General features: G+C 34.1%; 3 protein-coding genes across 4 annotated transcripts; all 3 read right to left on the reverse strand.

Moving 5' to 3' along the window:
- Positions 1 to 298: 298 nt before the first annotated feature.
- On the reverse strand, positions 299 to 3,156 carry LOC106776517. The gene is made up of 4 exons (XM_014664001.2): positions 2,340 to 3,156; positions 1,605 to 2,045; positions 802 to 882; positions 299 to 605 (listed from the first exon to the last, which is right to left on the reverse strand). Exons 1-4 carry the CDS (start codon positions 2,941 to 2,943, stop codon positions 514 to 516), a joined length of 1,218 nt encoding a protein of 405 aa, XP_014519487.1. The 5' UTR covers positions 2,944 to 3,156; the 3' UTR covers positions 299 to 513.
- Positions 3,157 to 4,951: 1,795 nt separating this feature from the next.
- On the reverse strand, positions 4,952 to 11,166 carry LOC106777604. The gene is made up of 10 exons (XM_014665257.2): positions 10,471 to 11,166; positions 10,148 to 10,284; positions 9,951 to 10,013; positions 9,768 to 9,854; positions 9,406 to 9,571; positions 8,965 to 9,154; positions 7,485 to 8,317; positions 6,391 to 6,999; positions 6,213 to 6,278; positions 4,952 to 5,496 (listed from the first exon to the last, which is right to left on the reverse strand). The coding sequence occupies exons 1-10, from the start codon at positions 11,023 to 11,025 to the stop codon at positions 5,386 to 5,388; spliced, it is 2,817 nt and encodes a 938-aa protein (XP_014520743.1). The 5' UTR covers positions 11,026 to 11,166; the 3' UTR covers positions 4,952 to 5,385.
- Positions 11,167 to 13,999: 2,833 nt separating this feature from the next.
- LOC106755597 lies at positions 14,000 to 18,027 on the reverse strand. 2 transcript variants are annotated; one of them, XM_022777489.1, is made up of 2 exons: positions 16,612 to 18,027; positions 14,000 to 16,313 (listed from the first exon to the last, which is right to left on the reverse strand). In XM_022777489.1, the coding sequence occupies exons 1-2, from the start codon at positions 17,962 to 17,964 to the stop codon at positions 16,176 to 16,178; spliced, it is 1,491 nt and encodes a 496-aa protein (XP_022633210.1). In that variant the 5' UTR covers positions 17,965 to 18,027; the 3' UTR covers positions 14,000 to 16,175. The 2 variants fall into 2 exon arrangements, with proteins under 2 accessions (XP_022633210.1, XP_014493267.1); XM_014637781.2 differs by having other exon boundaries at positions 14,005 to 18,027.
- Positions 18,028 to 18,495: the final 468 nt, after the last annotated feature.

An 18,495-nucleotide genomic window follows, 5' to 3' on the forward strand; every position in this document is an offset into this window, starting at 1 on the left:
AAATTATAATAACTTAAAAAGTAACGCTTAAGTTGCTCTATGGTGTTAATTCGAAAATTCTTATAAAACTAAAATTTCATGGGTCGCGACTGCTACCTTGATCTGCCGTCCTTGTGTAAAGAAGTTTTCCAAACTGTCTTATATAGAAGGAGTTTTTCAAACTGACTTATATAGACAGTCTTATTCCCATTTTGAACGGAAATACAACAAAGCCATGAACGAATAATATAAACTAAAAATCATGCTGAATGGATATAACACAGTCAACACTTATCTCCCTACGATGACTACCACAACATTGATTGGGCAAAAGGAAGATTAAAGGGAAAAATACCAGAGTGAATGAATCCTAACATATCCGTGAACAAAATTTTCTACAGTTGAGTCATTGAAATCCAAACGCTGATTACATCAAGGATGATGCAGTACAAGATAAATGAATTTCAATATGTTATTGAGGAATGCTAATATTCCAGACAAAAAATGGCCATCCAGACAAAGGTACTCGTAGTATCAACGCTTGACCCATTGGAAACTTTTTCTTGCTTTTGCCTTTCCTGGCTTTTTCCTTTCTACCACTCGTGAGTCCCTCGTTAGGAAACCAGCTGATCAAGATTAAAGAAAATACTTGCTTAGTTAATCATCTTAGTGCAGCATAAAATAAAACCAAACCACATCTTAAAGACTGATTCACATGAATCCGCACTTGGGAAGTTTGATATGATAAATGATTAGTCAAGAGCTTTGTAATATGGTAGATAAACAAAACTGTAACAAAGTAAATCAGTGGAAAGGTTATACCATTTCTCAGTGCAGGCCGCAAATCTGGTTCCCAGTTTTGCAAAGCCTTGCTGATCCCTAATCGTATAGCTCCAACTTGCCCTGTTGTCACAAAACACATTTCATTTACACCAATGTGAATGATAGCTAAAGAAATGAACTTGGACAAGTTATCCAGTTGGTGGTTCTGCAAAACTTCAACTGTGCGTAGTTTTCTCAGTCTAGGATTTGTCAGGGGAAGTTGAATAGAAGTGTCTATCGGGTGATAAATCAAAGAGCAAGCATTTATTTGTCAAACTTAAGTGTTCATGCTGGGATTAGCTCAATGCTGAAATTAAAGCAGAATGCATTTTGCCCTAAATAAAACCAGAAAATATAAAGACACAAGGAAATGAAAACATAAAAATATGACATAGTAGACTGCTTTTAATATTAGTGAAGGTGTAGTAACGCAGCATATACATATAATTCAGTTCATTGTTATTTTATTTTCTTGAATCAACACAGATATTTTTCTTGCCTGGTCAAGTCTAAATTAAAGAAAGCTTGTGTTTATATGGCAAAGGGCAATTTCCATATCACTAGAATAGTCACGGCAATATTTGAACTCAACAACAATTAAGTTTTCTTAGTGGCTGAAGTCGACTATAGATCAAAGTTTAGAGGCAGACGTGACACAGATGTTCCACAAACCATAAGAAGCATTTGCTAATCAAAACTAGACATGCTTCAGCTAAAAGAAGAAAGATAATCATACAATGAAAGAAGCTGATGCAATAACGAGCATTCAAATATAGAAACTAACTAAATGTAATCAACCTCACCTGAAACACCGCCTCCTTTCACGGTACAATTGACATCCCAGAGCCCCAGTGTCTTTGTCTCAGAGAAAGGTCGGAGGAGCGTGGCGCGATGATCAAGCATAGGAAAATATACATCAAACTCTTTATCATTAACTATAAATTTACCATTACCAGGCTGAACCCAGACACGGGCAACACTGCATTTCCTTCTTCCTGTTCCATAGGCACGACCTTTGTCATCAACTTGTTTCACTCTAGCCTTTGCAGCTTCCTCTTGCTTCAGACGCTCCATTTCACCTCTAGTGGATTTTCTAGTATTCCTCTCATACCGCATGTCTTCAATTACACTAAGAGGGGGCAACCCATCAACCCCGTCGAAGTCTTTCAACGCAATCAAACTGTCAAGCATTTCATCCGTGATTCCAGAAGCAGCAATCAAATCACCAAATGCACGTTTTGGACCTGCAATAACAACAGCTACCTAAATAAACAAAAACAGCAATGGTACAACATACAATACATTCACATTCAACCACAAAAAACATCATCTTAAACCCTAAACCCTAAATTTCAATAATAACTCTCCTAGAAGTCATTCCAGGGTAAAAAGTGCATGCCTACTAAACTGTAAAGACAAAATCATAGAAACCATTCATATAGTACGAATCTATGCCATCAATTCAAACATTACAAGAACCATAACGATATTGGCATTGACAAATTACATCTATAAAAATGTATTGTTTAAAGCCTAACCTTTGACAACAGCAGTGAGAGCTTGCTCTTCCTTCTTGAGCTGTTCAACATCCACTTCGGGCTTACCATCCAAAGCAGGGATGCCCCTTTCATGTTCCACATCATCCTCTTTGAAATCAAACACATCCTCTTTGTCCTCTCCCTTCAAGTTCCAGGGTTTGAAGTCCTCTCCTTCCCCAACTCCAAAATTCCAACCATCAATAGCACCACCTCCACCACCCGCATCTCCACTTTCCTGCTCGATCCCTTTAAATATAGCATCCTCGTCTTTCTCGTCGAGACCCTTCTCTTGCAACCACCCCCGTTCTTCCTCTTGCACCCAGTTCTGCTCCTCCCTTTTCCCACCCTCTTCGTTTATTCCAGCAAGGCTTCCACTCTCCTCCTCGAATAAAGCGCCGAACTTTTCGTCGGTCTCCCGAAAATCGTTCCACAGGTGCTTCGAGAAGGGATCCTTTCCATCGCCGTTGCCGCCACTGTTGGTGGAGAAGTGTTTAGGAGCAACGACGGTGATGAAGTAGGGTTTCGCAGGTACATGGGGCGGCTTCAACGGAAGAGAGAGGAAGCGACGAAGATGAGAGGGTTTAGGGATTAAACGAGAAAGCATGGTGATGAAGAGAGTGAACGTCAAGTTGAATTATAGAGCGAAAGTAATACCATTCATTCTTGCTTTGCGTGACGTGAGAAAAGAGTCGCCGGAGAGTTGACGGTGGCGATCGGAGTGAGTGGAAGAGTGAGTGAGGGAGGGACTACTAAGCTTAGGATTAGGTTTACAGAACCAGGGACCAAACCGTCGTCGTTTAATGAAATGGTTGAAAGTGGTTTAATTTCTTTGTTGTTCAAAGAAAAACTAATCAAGGTTTAACAAGGTCTTTACTTTGTTAAACTTATTTAGGTGATGAAAAACAACAAAAAGGAATCATAAGGGAAAAACGCATTCAATTATTGAAATTGAAATACACAATTTCACAAGAGATAGAAGAAAAAAAAGAAAAAAAAAATACAATTTATTTTAAGATATTTAAGTCAAACTTTTATTTATATGTTTGGACTTTATAAAATTCATCTTTATGAGGTAATAATATACTAAATTTATTTTTTTTTATTATCTTTATTCTTAAACTTTGTTTTATTTAAAATACTTTTTTATTACACTCGCAAAATTCATTATCTTTTGTTCAACTGGTTGGATGTTTAAAAACCTTTTTAAGATATTCAATATACTTTTTATCTTATTATATTTCTTATTATACATATTTTTATACCGTTTTTTCAATCACGTACCAAATTGTTTATATGAATGTTTAATTCACTTATTGATGTGCCGAAAATTGAATTGATTTCTTAAACAAAACTTATGAAATGGAAACTGTTGTTATTATGATAAATAAAAACTGTTAATAGAAATTACTAGATGATAATTAATAGTCAAATAAAAACAAAAATGAGCATTACTTTTTTCGTGTAGTAAAAATAAACTAACTAATTTTAATCTTAAACATTACTTAAATTTACAATTCTCATTTATTAGAACAAGAAAAATTCTTAATTGCTTCCAAAATAATGTCTTAGTTGTTAATCACATTATGTGCGTGGTTTATTTTTTTTTTAAATCCAATATGCTTTAATTTACTTTTAAAATTATGAAAATTGTGCGACTTTTAAAAAAATTTCGAAGTAAGGCAAGTTCTGCATGTTTGTTGATATTCACGTCACTTATACATAAATTGATTATATGTATAAATAAGTACAAAACTCACTCCAGTAAAATTAATTAATATTTATGTTTTTAATATGATATCAAAATAATTAAAATATATTTTAATAAAATTTATTATTTATTGTTTTTTATTATTTTTTTTCCTTATTACATTACTAGTTAATGTTTAGATTTTATTAAATTTTAGTTTCACTTGAATATACGCATATCTACACTAGTAAAAAAAAATCGTTTTTTACTATTAATAAAAAATGACTTATTATGACTGACGGTATGACATCATAGTTTTTGATATCATAATATGTTTGTGCATTTTATGATGTAACAGAAAACTACGTCATAATATATTCAATGTATTATGATGTACTATGTCATCTATCATAATAGATTCAGTGTTTTATGACAGATTTTTATTTATTAGTCATAATATAACGAATATATTTTGATGTAGATAGATAGATTCACTATGTAGTGTTTTATTTTCACCTATCATAATAGGTCGAATATATTAGAACAAGTAATTATTCACCTATCACAATATATGTTTTTCAATTATTTTCACCTATCATGATATGTCGAATAAACTATGACAAGTAATTATTTATCTATCATAATATATGTTTTTCATAATTAGCTTTTTATTAAATACATTGTTCACCTATTACAAAAACTTAATTTGTTAAAAAAAATTCATTATTATCATCTCATTAATCAATTTATAATTAATATAACTTGAAATAAACATATTCAATTAAACTAACATAATAAAATTCATTTCTAACATTAAATACATAATTTATATATCAAACTATATATTAAATCCAAATATCATATTATTTTAGAAATTCCACCATTTTCATAATTTCAAAAACAAATTAATCCATACTGTCACCACTTCATCTTCGTGATGTCGTGCCATTGACAAGCTTGCTCAACTTCATTTTTTTTTTTAAAGTTGCACCATTTTCGTAATTTAAGATACAAATTAACTTGAATTGGTAAAAAAGCTTCTCATGTATTCCTATTCATTCTGGCAGTGTTTTTATAGCAAACAACACATTATTTATAGGTCAGATTTTAGATTATAGCAAACAACACAGTGTTTTTATAGAAACGAATTAATCTAAACATGCATTTTATATATTATCTTTTTGATGTTTATATTTTTTTAACATATTTGTTCAGATGGCTTTTCTCCCCGGGCATTTTAGCTGCACACCACAACTATTTCAGCCTCTGGAAGAGTTAAGCTGTTAACAAGAATGTTTGTCGGTACACCAAGTGCTTGTGATAAGATCCGTGTCATGTGGTGAGAGATTGCAGATGATACTATGATGATGCAAGTGTAATCCAATAATTTTCCAAGCATAAACTATTTGGAGTGCCAATTATCCGTGACCAAGTCCATTCTTTCTCCTCTGCAAGTTGTAATTCTGCTAACTGCCATAAGTCATGATGTTAGCTATATAACTGTTTAGCAATAAACTTCAGCACAATACCAAAACACCTTTTCAGTATCTTTGCTTGTGATAGTTTGAATTGGCAGGTTTCAAAAGGGCATTGCAAATGCCAAAAGGGGTGGACATTATCTTGGATGGTGCAAGTTTTCAAGCTAGTTTATAGGATTATACAGGAATAAATATATTTTTAACTCTTAAATTTGGATGCGAAATTAGAATTCGTCATTGTCTAAAATTTTAATGCATTTTAGCTCAATTGACACTAACTTTTTTGGGTTTATTAAATAGTGTTTCAGACTTACATTTGAATTGGAATGTATGAAAGAGTCTATGTTAACTTAGATATGTAGGTCAAACAAATTTAACCTAATAGATCAAAAGAACTATATTAATTATTTTTAAAGTTTGAATTAAACTATGTGAAAGGAATTATAATTTCGCAGTAAAGAAATAAAAACATATTTAATCCTGTTAAATATTATTACTAATGCATGAAAAACTATCATAGCGAATATCAAAGAAGTTTGACAATGGAAATTTAAAATGCACAGAACTTGAATCTTTATAGAATCCACCCTTCAAGGTTTTTTTCTAAATAACTATTCTTTTTAAAGAATGGATGATATATGTGGTTATAAACTTATAATAAGAATTTATCATCTGATGATTGGAATCTCAGTGTGATAAGGTTCTTACCCTGCCATCTCTGAGCTCAAATATGACAGAACCTTCAGAAAATGGAATTGGTCTTGTGGATGACACCTGTGTTGCATAAGACTCAAAGTCAATTCTATGTTCTTGTTCATTTATTTATTTTTTCAAAAGTACAATGATGTCAATTTTAACCAACCAGTAACTAAAGACTAACTTTTACCTTTGGTTCACAATTTAAGCTGAGGTCAACAATGTTATCCTGGTCCTTGTTCAAGCCAGATGCACAATTTCCATCAATCTGATCTGGTTTCTCCTCATTAAATCTTCCACTATGTGCTTCAACAATTTTATTTCCCATATTGGGGAAACCACAATCCTTCCACTTCCATGCACTGTTGTCCATGTATCTCAGATATACTTTACCATCTGACCCTATCAAAAGTAGTTGATTGCCTTCAAAGCTAGGACCAGGTGAACCAACCAGTGTAACACCTTTATAAGGTGTGCCATGTTCTACCCAGTTCCATCCATACCAAGTATTCCACTGGTACTCAACAAGACCACCTTCTCTTGAAAGCATGAAGAGAGAACCTGAGAGTGATTTTGTTGATGGTCTTATGACTGTTCCAGGAAACTGGGACAGAATCAAATGTTGAGACTGATAATGCTCATGCCACAGCTCAGTCACTTTGTTATACTGATATAGCCGACCATTTACTCCAGTGACAAAGACTATATTTTCCCTGAACAATTCCTGGTCAACTATACTTGCAACTTTCACATTTTGAGGATTTTTGCAATCTTTCCATTTAAACTTCCTCATGTACACCTGGGTAAACATGTAAATTTTTACTTTATATCTAGCTAGTATAGCAGCATTTGACGTCTAAAGGCTTTATTCCCTGAAAATATTGATATTCAATCCATTCGTGTTGCAAATAAGACTTTAGTTTGACTACTTTTAATTAATTCATTTTGCTACTTACTTTGTTTTGTGAGGTCGCAAACTTGTGGAAAGACACAAGTTCTTAACGGTTCAAAGGGCAGAGTTACCAATGTTTAAGACACAAACTGCAGAAAATATGGAAGTGCAATCATATTTTTGTTAACAGGCATACAATCATTGATGTGTCTTTACCTAACATCTTAAGCTTTTTGAAGTGTCATTCCTTCACACTTCAATCATTTTTTTGACAAGGCTTGTCTCTTAAGTACTCTAACTTCTAAGCAATTAAAAAGTTGATAGGTTACACCTACATTATCATCTTGTACCTTATGTTTTAGTTTGAGAAAATTGTGTTACTGTTTACCTACCATGAATTGCAGTAATCTTCCTTTTTTGCTAACAAAGAAGATTGAATCTTCAGTTGTAGCCCTCCTTGCTTTACCTGGTAATATGTCCCATGGTTGACCTCCAATAACATGTCTCCCTTTCCTCAAAGCAGTGCAATTTTTCCATGCTATGTCGTTACCACTCCATTCTCTAAGGAACAAACTCCCAAATGTATCAACCATAAACAAACTTCCATTATAGCTCCCCACTATACCACTCATAGCTGAGGAGCTATCATGCTTCAACCATACCCATACATTCTCAATACAAACGTATTCATAAACCAAACCATCATTGTTTATTAAGAAGAATGATTTGCCTTCGTACAACAGTCTCAAGCGGAAGTTACTACTAATCCAGTCATCTGGTAGACTGTCTTCTTCTGAAGCTTTATTCAGCTCACCACCTGTGCCTACAGACAAGTAATAACTCTGTGCTTGGCTTTGTTTTCTCCTACCTGTCACTGAACTTGTTCCTGAATCATTTGACTCATCTTTTGTGCCTATAATACAATTTCTGGGGCCACGTTCTTCTGTACAATATTCTGCATTCCATCCTTCACTCTCTGGCACATCTAATAGAGTCCAAACATATTTCATTGATGCTTTCCTTCGAGAGTTTTGTGGTACAGATGGTCCTGAACTTTCACCACCTATTCCTGCTAGATGCAATTCTGCAAGTCTTCCGTCATCTAGTGCATACAGTATCCTCCCAACTTGTAACGGTAAGCCAGCTATACCTCTTGCTGCTTTAGCTTGTGAGGGATGCTCATGACTTCCCCATGCTTCTGGAAACTGACTATTATGAACACTGCCTGTTTTCATGTGAGAATTCATATAGAAAACTATTGTTGGAACAGGAATAGTTTGAGTCTTTCACAGATAGTATACTATGTCTTACTTTATTCAGCATATGTGGCTTCAATGAAAAAATATGTATTGCAAACACTAGCTATTCTTATGAGTAGAGTAGGAATTGCCAACAAGTGTTTACTGATGTTGAAATAATGAATCTAATCCACAAATAATATTGTTAGTCTTTTCGTTGCTTGTGTATATGGTGCAATAATCTTTCAGGTTCTTCATATAATCAATTGATTACTCTAGGTTCCTAATTATCAAACAACTAAAGTGAGGTAAACTATATAGAAGATACAAGTAAAGGTAGCTGGGAATGATAATTGTCTCTTATTTACTTCCTAATGATAGGAATCAAATTTCAGATGGAAGATAGGTTTTGGTGATGGTGATTACTATTCCAATCGTTTACTTAATTGTTACTGGTGAAAATCAGAACATTATGTCTCACAAACTCCTTTGTGAATTGATAGATAAACAATGAAACTGAAAATCCCAAATAGTAAAGTTCATGTTTAGTGAAATCAAGGTGTTAATATAATCATAGAAGTAAATATCAATCATGGATAAAGTTAAACAGATTTAGAACAATTGGATGACTGACCTAGTTGTTTTGGCATTTGATATTCAAAAACAGATCCAGCTGAAGTAGTAAAAAATAAAGAAATGAATGTGTCACTTGATTCATCTTGCAAAGCTGGCGTAATAGATGTCAAAGTTTGTTGTTCAGGACTTCCATGAACTACCCATTTCCACTTCCTTTGATGCAATCTTCTCTCCACCAAAGTGCCTTCCTGCACAATTATCATTTTTTAAATGGTGCCAAAGAGAGACAGTTTTTCTTTTTAGATTCTTAAAGGGTCTCATTAAGATGAAATTCTAAATTTTAACAAGATGCCCAATTTTATAAAGTTGATTAGAACCATGGTTTTACTTTACATCAGTAATTTTGATAGAGCTTATTCACCGATATCTTCCTGATTACTATTACACTCATATTCTGATAATGGAAGATATATTCATAAAATAATTTCACTAACAGTACCTTGGTTAAAAGAAACAGAGATTCAGAATGATCACCACTTAATCCATTTAAAATGCACCCTTTAGACGGAATCAAAGGTGAAACTTTTGCTGTTTTTTCTTGCCATATGTGCTTCCTCCACGACGGTTTTGATTTTCGATTATACTCAAAAAGATCTCCCGCAGAACTACATCACCACATCATCAGTTAAACATGTTATACTCCAAAAAGGTGAAAAATGATGTCTGATAACTGTTTAAAGACAACAACACGGTGGTCCATGAAAAGAAGGAAAAGAACAATGCATTTCAACTTTGTTTTCTATCTTTTCTTTACTGTTCTATTTACGAATCAAAGTCTTTCAAGCAACACACATCACCCACCTTATGGTGTATACAGCTTCTCGTGTAGAAGTAACAGCAGCTACTGCTGCAACATTTGCTCCAGCTGGTTGGCCATGATTTGTCCATCTGTTCTATATATATTGGCAAAATAGGACCGAAATTAGTAATATTTGCTTAGGATTAACTTATGTACATTTATGTGCTCCGAAAGTTGAGTTTTACCTTGGAGACTCGACCACATCAAGTTCTACAAGAGTTCCACTCTTTGTGCAGAAATAACATCTTCTGTGGACAATGCAACAACACAAACGAGATATTAAGAGCTTGATAGGTTCCAGACTTTAAGTAAGCACCCAATTCAAATACATCCTTGTGTTATGTGTTTAATCTCAGAAACTAAAATTTCAATTTGTACTCACTGCCCATCATCTGACACCACACCAGACTTCATCAATGTCAAAGTATTTCTCTCCTGTTCATTATCTGTAATTTGACCAGGTGCAGGTGAGAATTCAACCCAAACTGGTTGTGAAACTTCACCAAGCTGAAAATGCATCTGCTAAAATAAACAAAGTCAGTAGAGAAATGACTGGTTTAAGTGCATAACAAAATCATATTAGTGAGTGATTTAAGTTGCAAGAGAAGTTGACAATCTATATGCATGTAGTTTTTAAAATGTATCCTAATAGAAGGGTGGATTTTCTGAATGAAATATAGTTCTGAGAACTGACATGTATACAACCTGATACAGAGTTCCTGATTCAGATAAAGCAAGAATCATCTGACCGATGATAAACACTGCCACTGCACGTCCTGCTGATATTGGCAAGTCATGAGGGGCCATCACCCATTCCAATCCATTCCAAAACCTTTCATAGATAGACCCACTTTCACCAGTGATCCACACAGATGTCTCAGACATTTTGGTCAGTGAAACTCTCTTTCTCAGAGGCATCAGAACCACATCTAAGGGCCCAACAACTCCTACTTTATCATCTTTTCTGTCCAGTCTCATCTTTTTGTCATCAAATCCCTGTTCTTGATCCACGCTTTCTTCCCCTGTGTTCACCTTACCACACTCAGTATCACCACCAGATATCAGATCACAGGGCAGTTGCACTTCAACCCATCTATCAGCTTCTTCACTGAACTTCCAAAACCTATCGGTTTTCTGTTCAAACCTTCTATTACTCTGCTGAAACAACTGATAGGGACAGCATGAAGCACACCCCACACCAGTACAAAAGCTCACAGACAAGAGCCCCCAGAAGCCACATATCAAATGGAACACTGACATGGTGGCATGGGGAGCCAAGCCAGATATCAGAAACTCCAAAAAGTCAGGATTTGTAAGATATTCTAAGGACAAGTTTGGTAGTTGTGTGCCACATGAGGGTTCCCCATATGGGTCATGGATATAAAGGCTTGGATCATCCAATCAAACAGCTCAAATTTATTGGAAAGATGGTTTTTTCATAGCCTCCCAGTAAAAGGAAATTCACTATACTAGATATGAATATATTGGTGTAGGGATGAAAAGAAAAGAAGATATTTTGTGGGGTAACATGTAGTAGCAGAGGCGCAGGTATTGATTCTCATATCATAACTACCTCATATAGCTTCTGTTTATTTTCGTCAACTTTGAAGTTAATTCTTTGATAAAATAACATGAAGCAACCTGTTTTTCACGCAGCAGTTTGTTTCTTTCTTTCTACATCAAAAGGGTAAGTTGAGTTCTCATCCATTCTACGTAGCTGCTTTATCTGACCAAGCTGTGATGATTTCCCTCCCTTGATTTTATCATCACACTGATGTTTAAGGTATAGATTTTGATCAAAATTGTTGGTTTGTGTTTGTAAAGTAATGCTATTGAGATTCTATGGTCGACTTTTACTACTAGGAAGAATATGAACTCCTCTGGCTCTACCTTGACATAGATGCAGCAACCAACAACTAGCAGCAAAAAATAATATTATGATGTGTGGTAACTGTCATTGGATCATGAGAAGCCTCCAACCGATGGCTCTGATATTCTGTTGCACTTTGACTATTTGATTAGAAAACCTTACAAGTTTCGTATCAGAGGGTTTTCTAAGAGCAAAAGATGGATGACCTCAGATACCATTAATTTTCTTTTGAAGACATTTAGTGTTGAAAAGGACAACGAACACATCACCATTTGGAAGTGGTTGGCCTAATAAGGCATTACTTACAAACGTACATAATGTACTACTACTCTTCATTTTACTGCTTCTAACAGCAGTTAAATGTGCCTGTTTACTCTTATTCTATGACAATAAGTAATAACATTATAGGACTCTACAAACTTTATTATAAGACACTGAAACTGCCGAAGAAGTTGTTCCCTGTTGCCTACGCAATTCCATCACTGTCACTGTCACTGTATCGGTTACAAATTAAGATCATGCAGAATAAAATCATTCACTGTAACTTTTATGCACCAGAAAACATCCAAATATGTATGACTTCTAAACAGTTATCGTAAAAATCTAACCTTTTTATTTATATTTATGGAATTTGACACCCTGCACGGCCCCACACGTGATAATCGTTGGTGCCCTTTTTCTTTATACAATAAAACATGCTAATTGTTCATCGTGGGCACATAAGAAACTCCTTCTCTTGTGTGAAAATATGAATACTTTTTCTTTAGCAGGAGACTTTTATTCATGTTTAACTATTTTCTTCTCACAGATTGTTTCATTTCAAAGTGAAATATAAAACACTAATATGATCTGAACCAAATTTGATGAGAGATTGATACTATTTTTTATTCAAAATCTTAGAACAATGAATCAATGGATCATTACATTTATATACTTTGTTCTATTTAACATCAGACTACTCCCACTTAAATTCTCATATCCTTATATTTTATTTTACATACGTTAAGGTGAAAATTAATTTTAAATAGAACATCTAGTTTGGATTACTAAAATAAAAACTAATTAATCTTGATTTAAAAAAGTATATTTTACCAAATGATAAGGGATATATTCAAAACTGAACTATGATATATTATCTTTATGACAATCTATTCCAATGATAAAAGGATATAATTGTGAAAGAATTTTAAATTTTAAAGTGGATAACATTTGATATTAATACTATTATCTCAATAAAATTGAGATTAAAATATTTATAACACATCTAAAGACAAAAACTCTAAACCTTACATAGTTTAAAAATCAAGATAAAAAAATATTTTCTTTTCAATTCTCAATACTTTAAAAAAAAAAAGCTAAATTGCCAAAAAAATTATATTTCGAAATGAATAATACCTTAAATACTTGATTCTAACGATAATGCTATCTGAAATAATTTGAAATTAAAAAACATTCTATTTCAAAACGAATTTGCTATTAGAACACAACCTATTCAAAAAAATAATAATATTAAAGTTGAATTATTGTGAGATAAGATTAATATTCATTTTATTAATATTGGCAGAAAGTATAATCCAATATTATCTTTAAAAATGTGAAATTAATCCACCAAAATTAACTTGAAAAGAACCTAAGTTAACAAGACAACCTATTACTAGGTCGGCCTAGTCAAACAGTGGTACTTAACTATTAGTCTTTTTCAAGTTTCCATAGATCCTTAAATATACTCACTACATCAATAAATGTTAACTAACACCAGAAATTAATTTACCAACAAGAACATTTAGTTTGTGAAAGTTAGAGATATCTCACTTTTATAGATTAAATTTATCTTTAACGTGAACAAATAAGGACAAACCTACTTTTGATTTAATTTAAAGTAAATCATGATTTCATCCCACTTAATTATTTTTTTCAATTAACTTTAACTTTAAAACAACGGTGCTTTTGCAACATTCCATAAAGGTTTTGGGCTTCTAAATTTTTTTTATTTTTTTTTTGCATAATTGTAGCACCTTTCATATATACGTTTCCCAATAGTCTATTACTATCTTCTTTCCTAAACAACTTATTTTTTCTATTTATTTGAAATTTTCAGATTCCAAGGCAATTGTGAGTTTTTTTCTCTCTCTTAATTATATCAATTATACCTTATTTTCTTTAATTATTTTATACAATATATTTGAAAAACAGAGCACTTAATTTTCCACATGGTGGGTAAAATCGAATAGATTGCGAATAAAAATACATCATTTGAAGAAATTCAAGAATCATAGAAGTTTAGAGAACTGGCAAGAAGAAAATGACAACAACATGTTCGATATATAATCAGCAAATACTAGGCTACTAAGATTGACTCGTGACATAGAAATTCAGGAGTAATTATGGACAACACGTTTTTATTTATTTATCTTCTGAGAAAAAGGCCTGTAAATTGAGGCAAAGAGAAGTCCATGATATGGTATATTCGTGGAAGAGTTTAGGTGGCCCTGCAATTCCATTAATTTTTCCTTGCGAAATTTCGTGTTTTCTTTTTTTGAATTTTAAATCATATAATTCGGAAACCATAACTCAGAATCAGTTTTGACTTAAATTTTGTTGGGTCAATCATGGTTATAACATTATGTGGTTGCAGCAGCTGAAAACCTGGACTCAACAAGATCATATCAAAGAGATGATTAACATGAGGAAGAGCAAAATGACATTGATGAGGACAAAACAATTGGTTTTAGTGTAAAAAATGCAGTTCTGTTCCCTATCTGATCATGCACAACTCATTTTTAGTGTTCTAACTAGTAAGAATGACACACCATGCTTAATTATCAATCTCGGAGAAAGCTATGAAAACGCTATAGGAAGATAGTGGGAGGCCAGATCACAACTATTTTAAATATCATAACACAAACTAAGTAATTTATATTACACACACAAACTAAGTAATTTATATTACACACACAAACACGTAAAGAACAAAACCAAAGAACCCAAAATGAAAGAAGTTCATGATAAACAATAAGTCAGTTTACACCCACAGTATCATCAAACTAGGAGCAATAAGAACATAGTAATGATGAAGTAAAAAAAATGAGATGATGGTGAATTAACAAAAATAAAGAGCAGAACAAATTAGATAAAAATAAAATAAAATTGGAGAGCATAGGGAATCTAAAGGAAGAAGAATTGAACACAGGTTAGAAATAGCCTTACAAAGTGAAAAGAAATAGAGGTCAAACAGAAGTAACTTCTGGAATATTTTTTCCCCAAAAGAAAATAATGTTCCAGGAGTAAAATTGGTTTTTAGAACCTATACTGTAAAAGAGCAAAAATAAATATATGCTATAACAATGGTCATGTGGAGAAAGGGAAGAAATTGAGGAGGATGTCAGAGTATGACGGGAAAAATGCATATATGTCAAGACTGAAACTTCTCTTCCATTAGTATAGGAGCACTCCAAAGTCATAGCTCACTTGCTGCTTTAATTGTCGTAATTCAATCACCACATCAATTATCAGAGGGAAAGATATGAAATTAGTAAGAATCATACTAATAAAAAACATATCGGAATTAGGGCAACAAGTATCGTGAGAGTCAGATGCTACTTAACAGTATTACATTTAATGCAATTCTAGCTACTAAGCAGAAAACGTGATCTGCATAATAAGTAAAAAACATTTAACCTGTTCAGAGTTTTTGCCTCTTCACCTTAAATAGAATTGATCATGAAATTTGAATTGAATTTCTTTTAGTAGGAGGGGGGAAATGTTGAGTAGCGTTGTCCTGGTACCTTTTCCTCAACAAATAGTCAGAATAAAAGATGACACTTCAATAAAATTAGAATATAGCAGTAATTGAGTTTCAGCATCACTAGGAGTAAAAGAAATATACAAGCTAGGACCTTCAATGGTCAACAAATTAGTCCAAATAGTATTTTAGTGCCAAAAAGTTTAAAGTAATAAAAGGCCTGGATTTTAGGTTCCAGCAAAAAGGAACCACAGAAATAATCTGGTTTTTTGTCTGAGTGCTGAAAGCACACTAACTAATTTGTCGGATGCTGGTTTTCTTCTTGACAATATGCATATCAGTGAATCAGATAAGAAATCTGCTCAAGAGTTAACGGTTGACACAAATGTGAAGAAAAAAACTTTAATCATGCACCAATGAATGGAAAGATGAATGAATTGTGATTGGAATGAATATGAATAGTATAATGGTTAGGAAAAGAAAAAAGGAATTTCCTCTTTTGTCATGTCCACTCTAATTTGACAATATGTGTTATGCCTTCATTACGTGTGTGCGTGTGTGTAGATAAGATGTATTTTAAGCAGCCTAAAATATGATAATTTCTATTAGAGAAAAAACTATATACAGAAGAATTTCCTGAACTCTAACCATTCCGATTTTCATCACTTTATGAAGAAAATCACAACTGCAGAGAAAAAATGATTTTATTATCTATCTATCTATATCAATCCCTTGCCTTCTTTATTCTTTTCATTAGAGATTCTATAGATGCTTGGATTCTACTTCTTTCTGTTTGCATCACTGCTTGAGACACCTCCTGAAGATGCTGAATCCCACGACCCAAACTAGCAATTGATGGCGCTGCAGGGAGAGACTCAACAGCACACTCAATCCCATCACCGCACAAAAGCAAGCCTGTACAAGTTCCAATACTGCCTGCAAATGTAGCCCAAGGTAAGAACCCAACAGGACGCACCTTTCGCTTCCTCATTATTTCATAGAAAGCCGTTCTCATGACTGAAATACTCGTTTTTTCAGCAGACGCTATGACACTGTGAGTAACAACTCGAATCTTTTCAGCAGATAATGCTGTCTTCATGATACCGGACGTTTTGGCTCCAGAAGTTGCAAAACCTGGAGCCACAACTTTTGATTGGCCAAAAACAAAAGCAAGGACTTTCTGCATCTGGCTGAGACCGATTTTAAGTGAAGTTGGAGTTTTGAAAGTAACTACCTTAACCAGCGTTGATGCTGGGACTACTTTGGTCAGCGATGAAGCTCCTAAAACTGCTGTCGCTCCAGCCCCTACTGCCACCATAGGCTTATCTGTTAACAACCGTTTCTTGTCACTGTGATTCAACATTACCCCTTTCCCTTCAGAATTTGTTATCAGTTCCCCGACCAGCTCTTTGACTTCAACAGGAAGAGGAGTATCCCAGTGTTTCCTAAGTCCAGCCAAGGCACTAGCATCTACCACTGCCACAATGGTCTTAAACTTATCACTCTGGCTCCGAATCGCCTGTGCCAAGAGTGCATGCGACTTGTCATCAAACGGAAGCTCCGAGAACTCAATTTTATCCGACTTGGGGGCACTTTTCAACCCCTTATTATTTAGAGCAATTCTTAGCCCTTCAACAGCAATTCGGAAAGTATACATTTCAGAAACAGTTTTCTTGTCCAGAGCCTCCCCTCTATTCACATCCAACAACATCTTCTGCACATGAGCCAGGGCCTTCCCAAGCGATGGAAGATCACGAAATATACTACACAAATCCTCAAGCAAAGGATAAAAAGACCAGGCAAAACCCGGGGTCTCATAACTTGTTAATGGCTGAATTTCTTCATCACCCCCCTCCAAAACAGAACTAGCATTACCACTACTAAGCAAAAGCGGATCCAAATGGCCAGACAAAGCCTTAGCCAGCATCATCCTAAGGTCCTTATCAAGAGAAAACCTCTTCAAAGCCGAAGGAGTCCAAGAAGCAGCATGCTTCTGAGGAACCAGGCTATTAACAAAACCTCGAAAATTACTCCCCCTATCAACACCACCCCCAGAATTGCTATCATTATCACTACTATTACTATTACCCCAACAAGAAGGAGACTCTATAACAAGAAAAGAAGACCCAATATCCTCAGAAGCCCTCTTGGCAGCCAACAAGGGGCCATGAAAACTGGTCCCGAAAATCTCCCTCAGCACAAAGTTACCTGCAACGTTCTCATACATGTCCCTACCAATTTTATCAAGAAAACAACGTTTGATTACCCCAAAAGACGAAGTCGGCAACGGAACAGATAACTCTTCAGACTGAAGCTGGTAGAAAGGGGAAACCCCAGCCTGCACCAAAACGGCGTCGGGTTTGATCTCCCTGATAAGGCATTCGGCATCGGAGACTGATCGCTCCGACAAATTCAAAGCAGATAGAATGTAAACAACGGATTGGTTTTGCGAATCATGCACCGCATATACGAATTGCTTCGTCTCTTCGGGAATGCTCAGTTTCTTCACCAATTGCTTCGATTCTCTCAGCTCGTCCACTCGGAATGGCCACAGGTTTTGCAGATTCCATAACCACGCAATCCCCATTCTGAGAACCAAAACCGATTCTGGAACGAAGAAGGTGGATTCAGTCAGTGTATGTGTATCAGTAGAATGATTAATAATCTGATTTCTTTTCGCAACAAACTCTACATATAATTTTTAATTAACGTTTAAACATTATTATATACTAATACACCGTATTTATATTTTACTTATTCATAATCTTTATAATTTCAATAGTTTTGCCATTTTCTGCTATATAATTATTTAACTAAAAACTATTAGAAATTACAACATTAAATCATTATTAGGGTTTTACCAACTATTTCTACTTTGACTAAACTAATTATTTGAATTTGTCATAAGAACCTACGTCATCTCACTGAATTAGAGTTTATCATAAATAAGATAATATTTTCTTTAAACATATAACTATCACATTTTGTAAAAGGTATTTTGTTCCTTTAAAAAAATTAACAATATTTTCTTTTATCTAATTCTAACCATAAAATAATAATAATATAACATGAATAAATAGTTCCTTAAGTATCCCAAAATTTTAGAGATTTTTCACTG

The sequence above is a fragment of the Vigna radiata genome, chromosome 2 (genome assembly GCF_000741045.1).
Source record: "Vigna radiata var. radiata cultivar VC1973A chromosome 2, Vradiata_ver6, whole genome shotgun sequence".
Classification (NCBI taxonomy): Eukaryota; Viridiplantae; Streptophyta; class Magnoliopsida; order Fabales; family Fabaceae; genus Vigna; species Vigna radiata.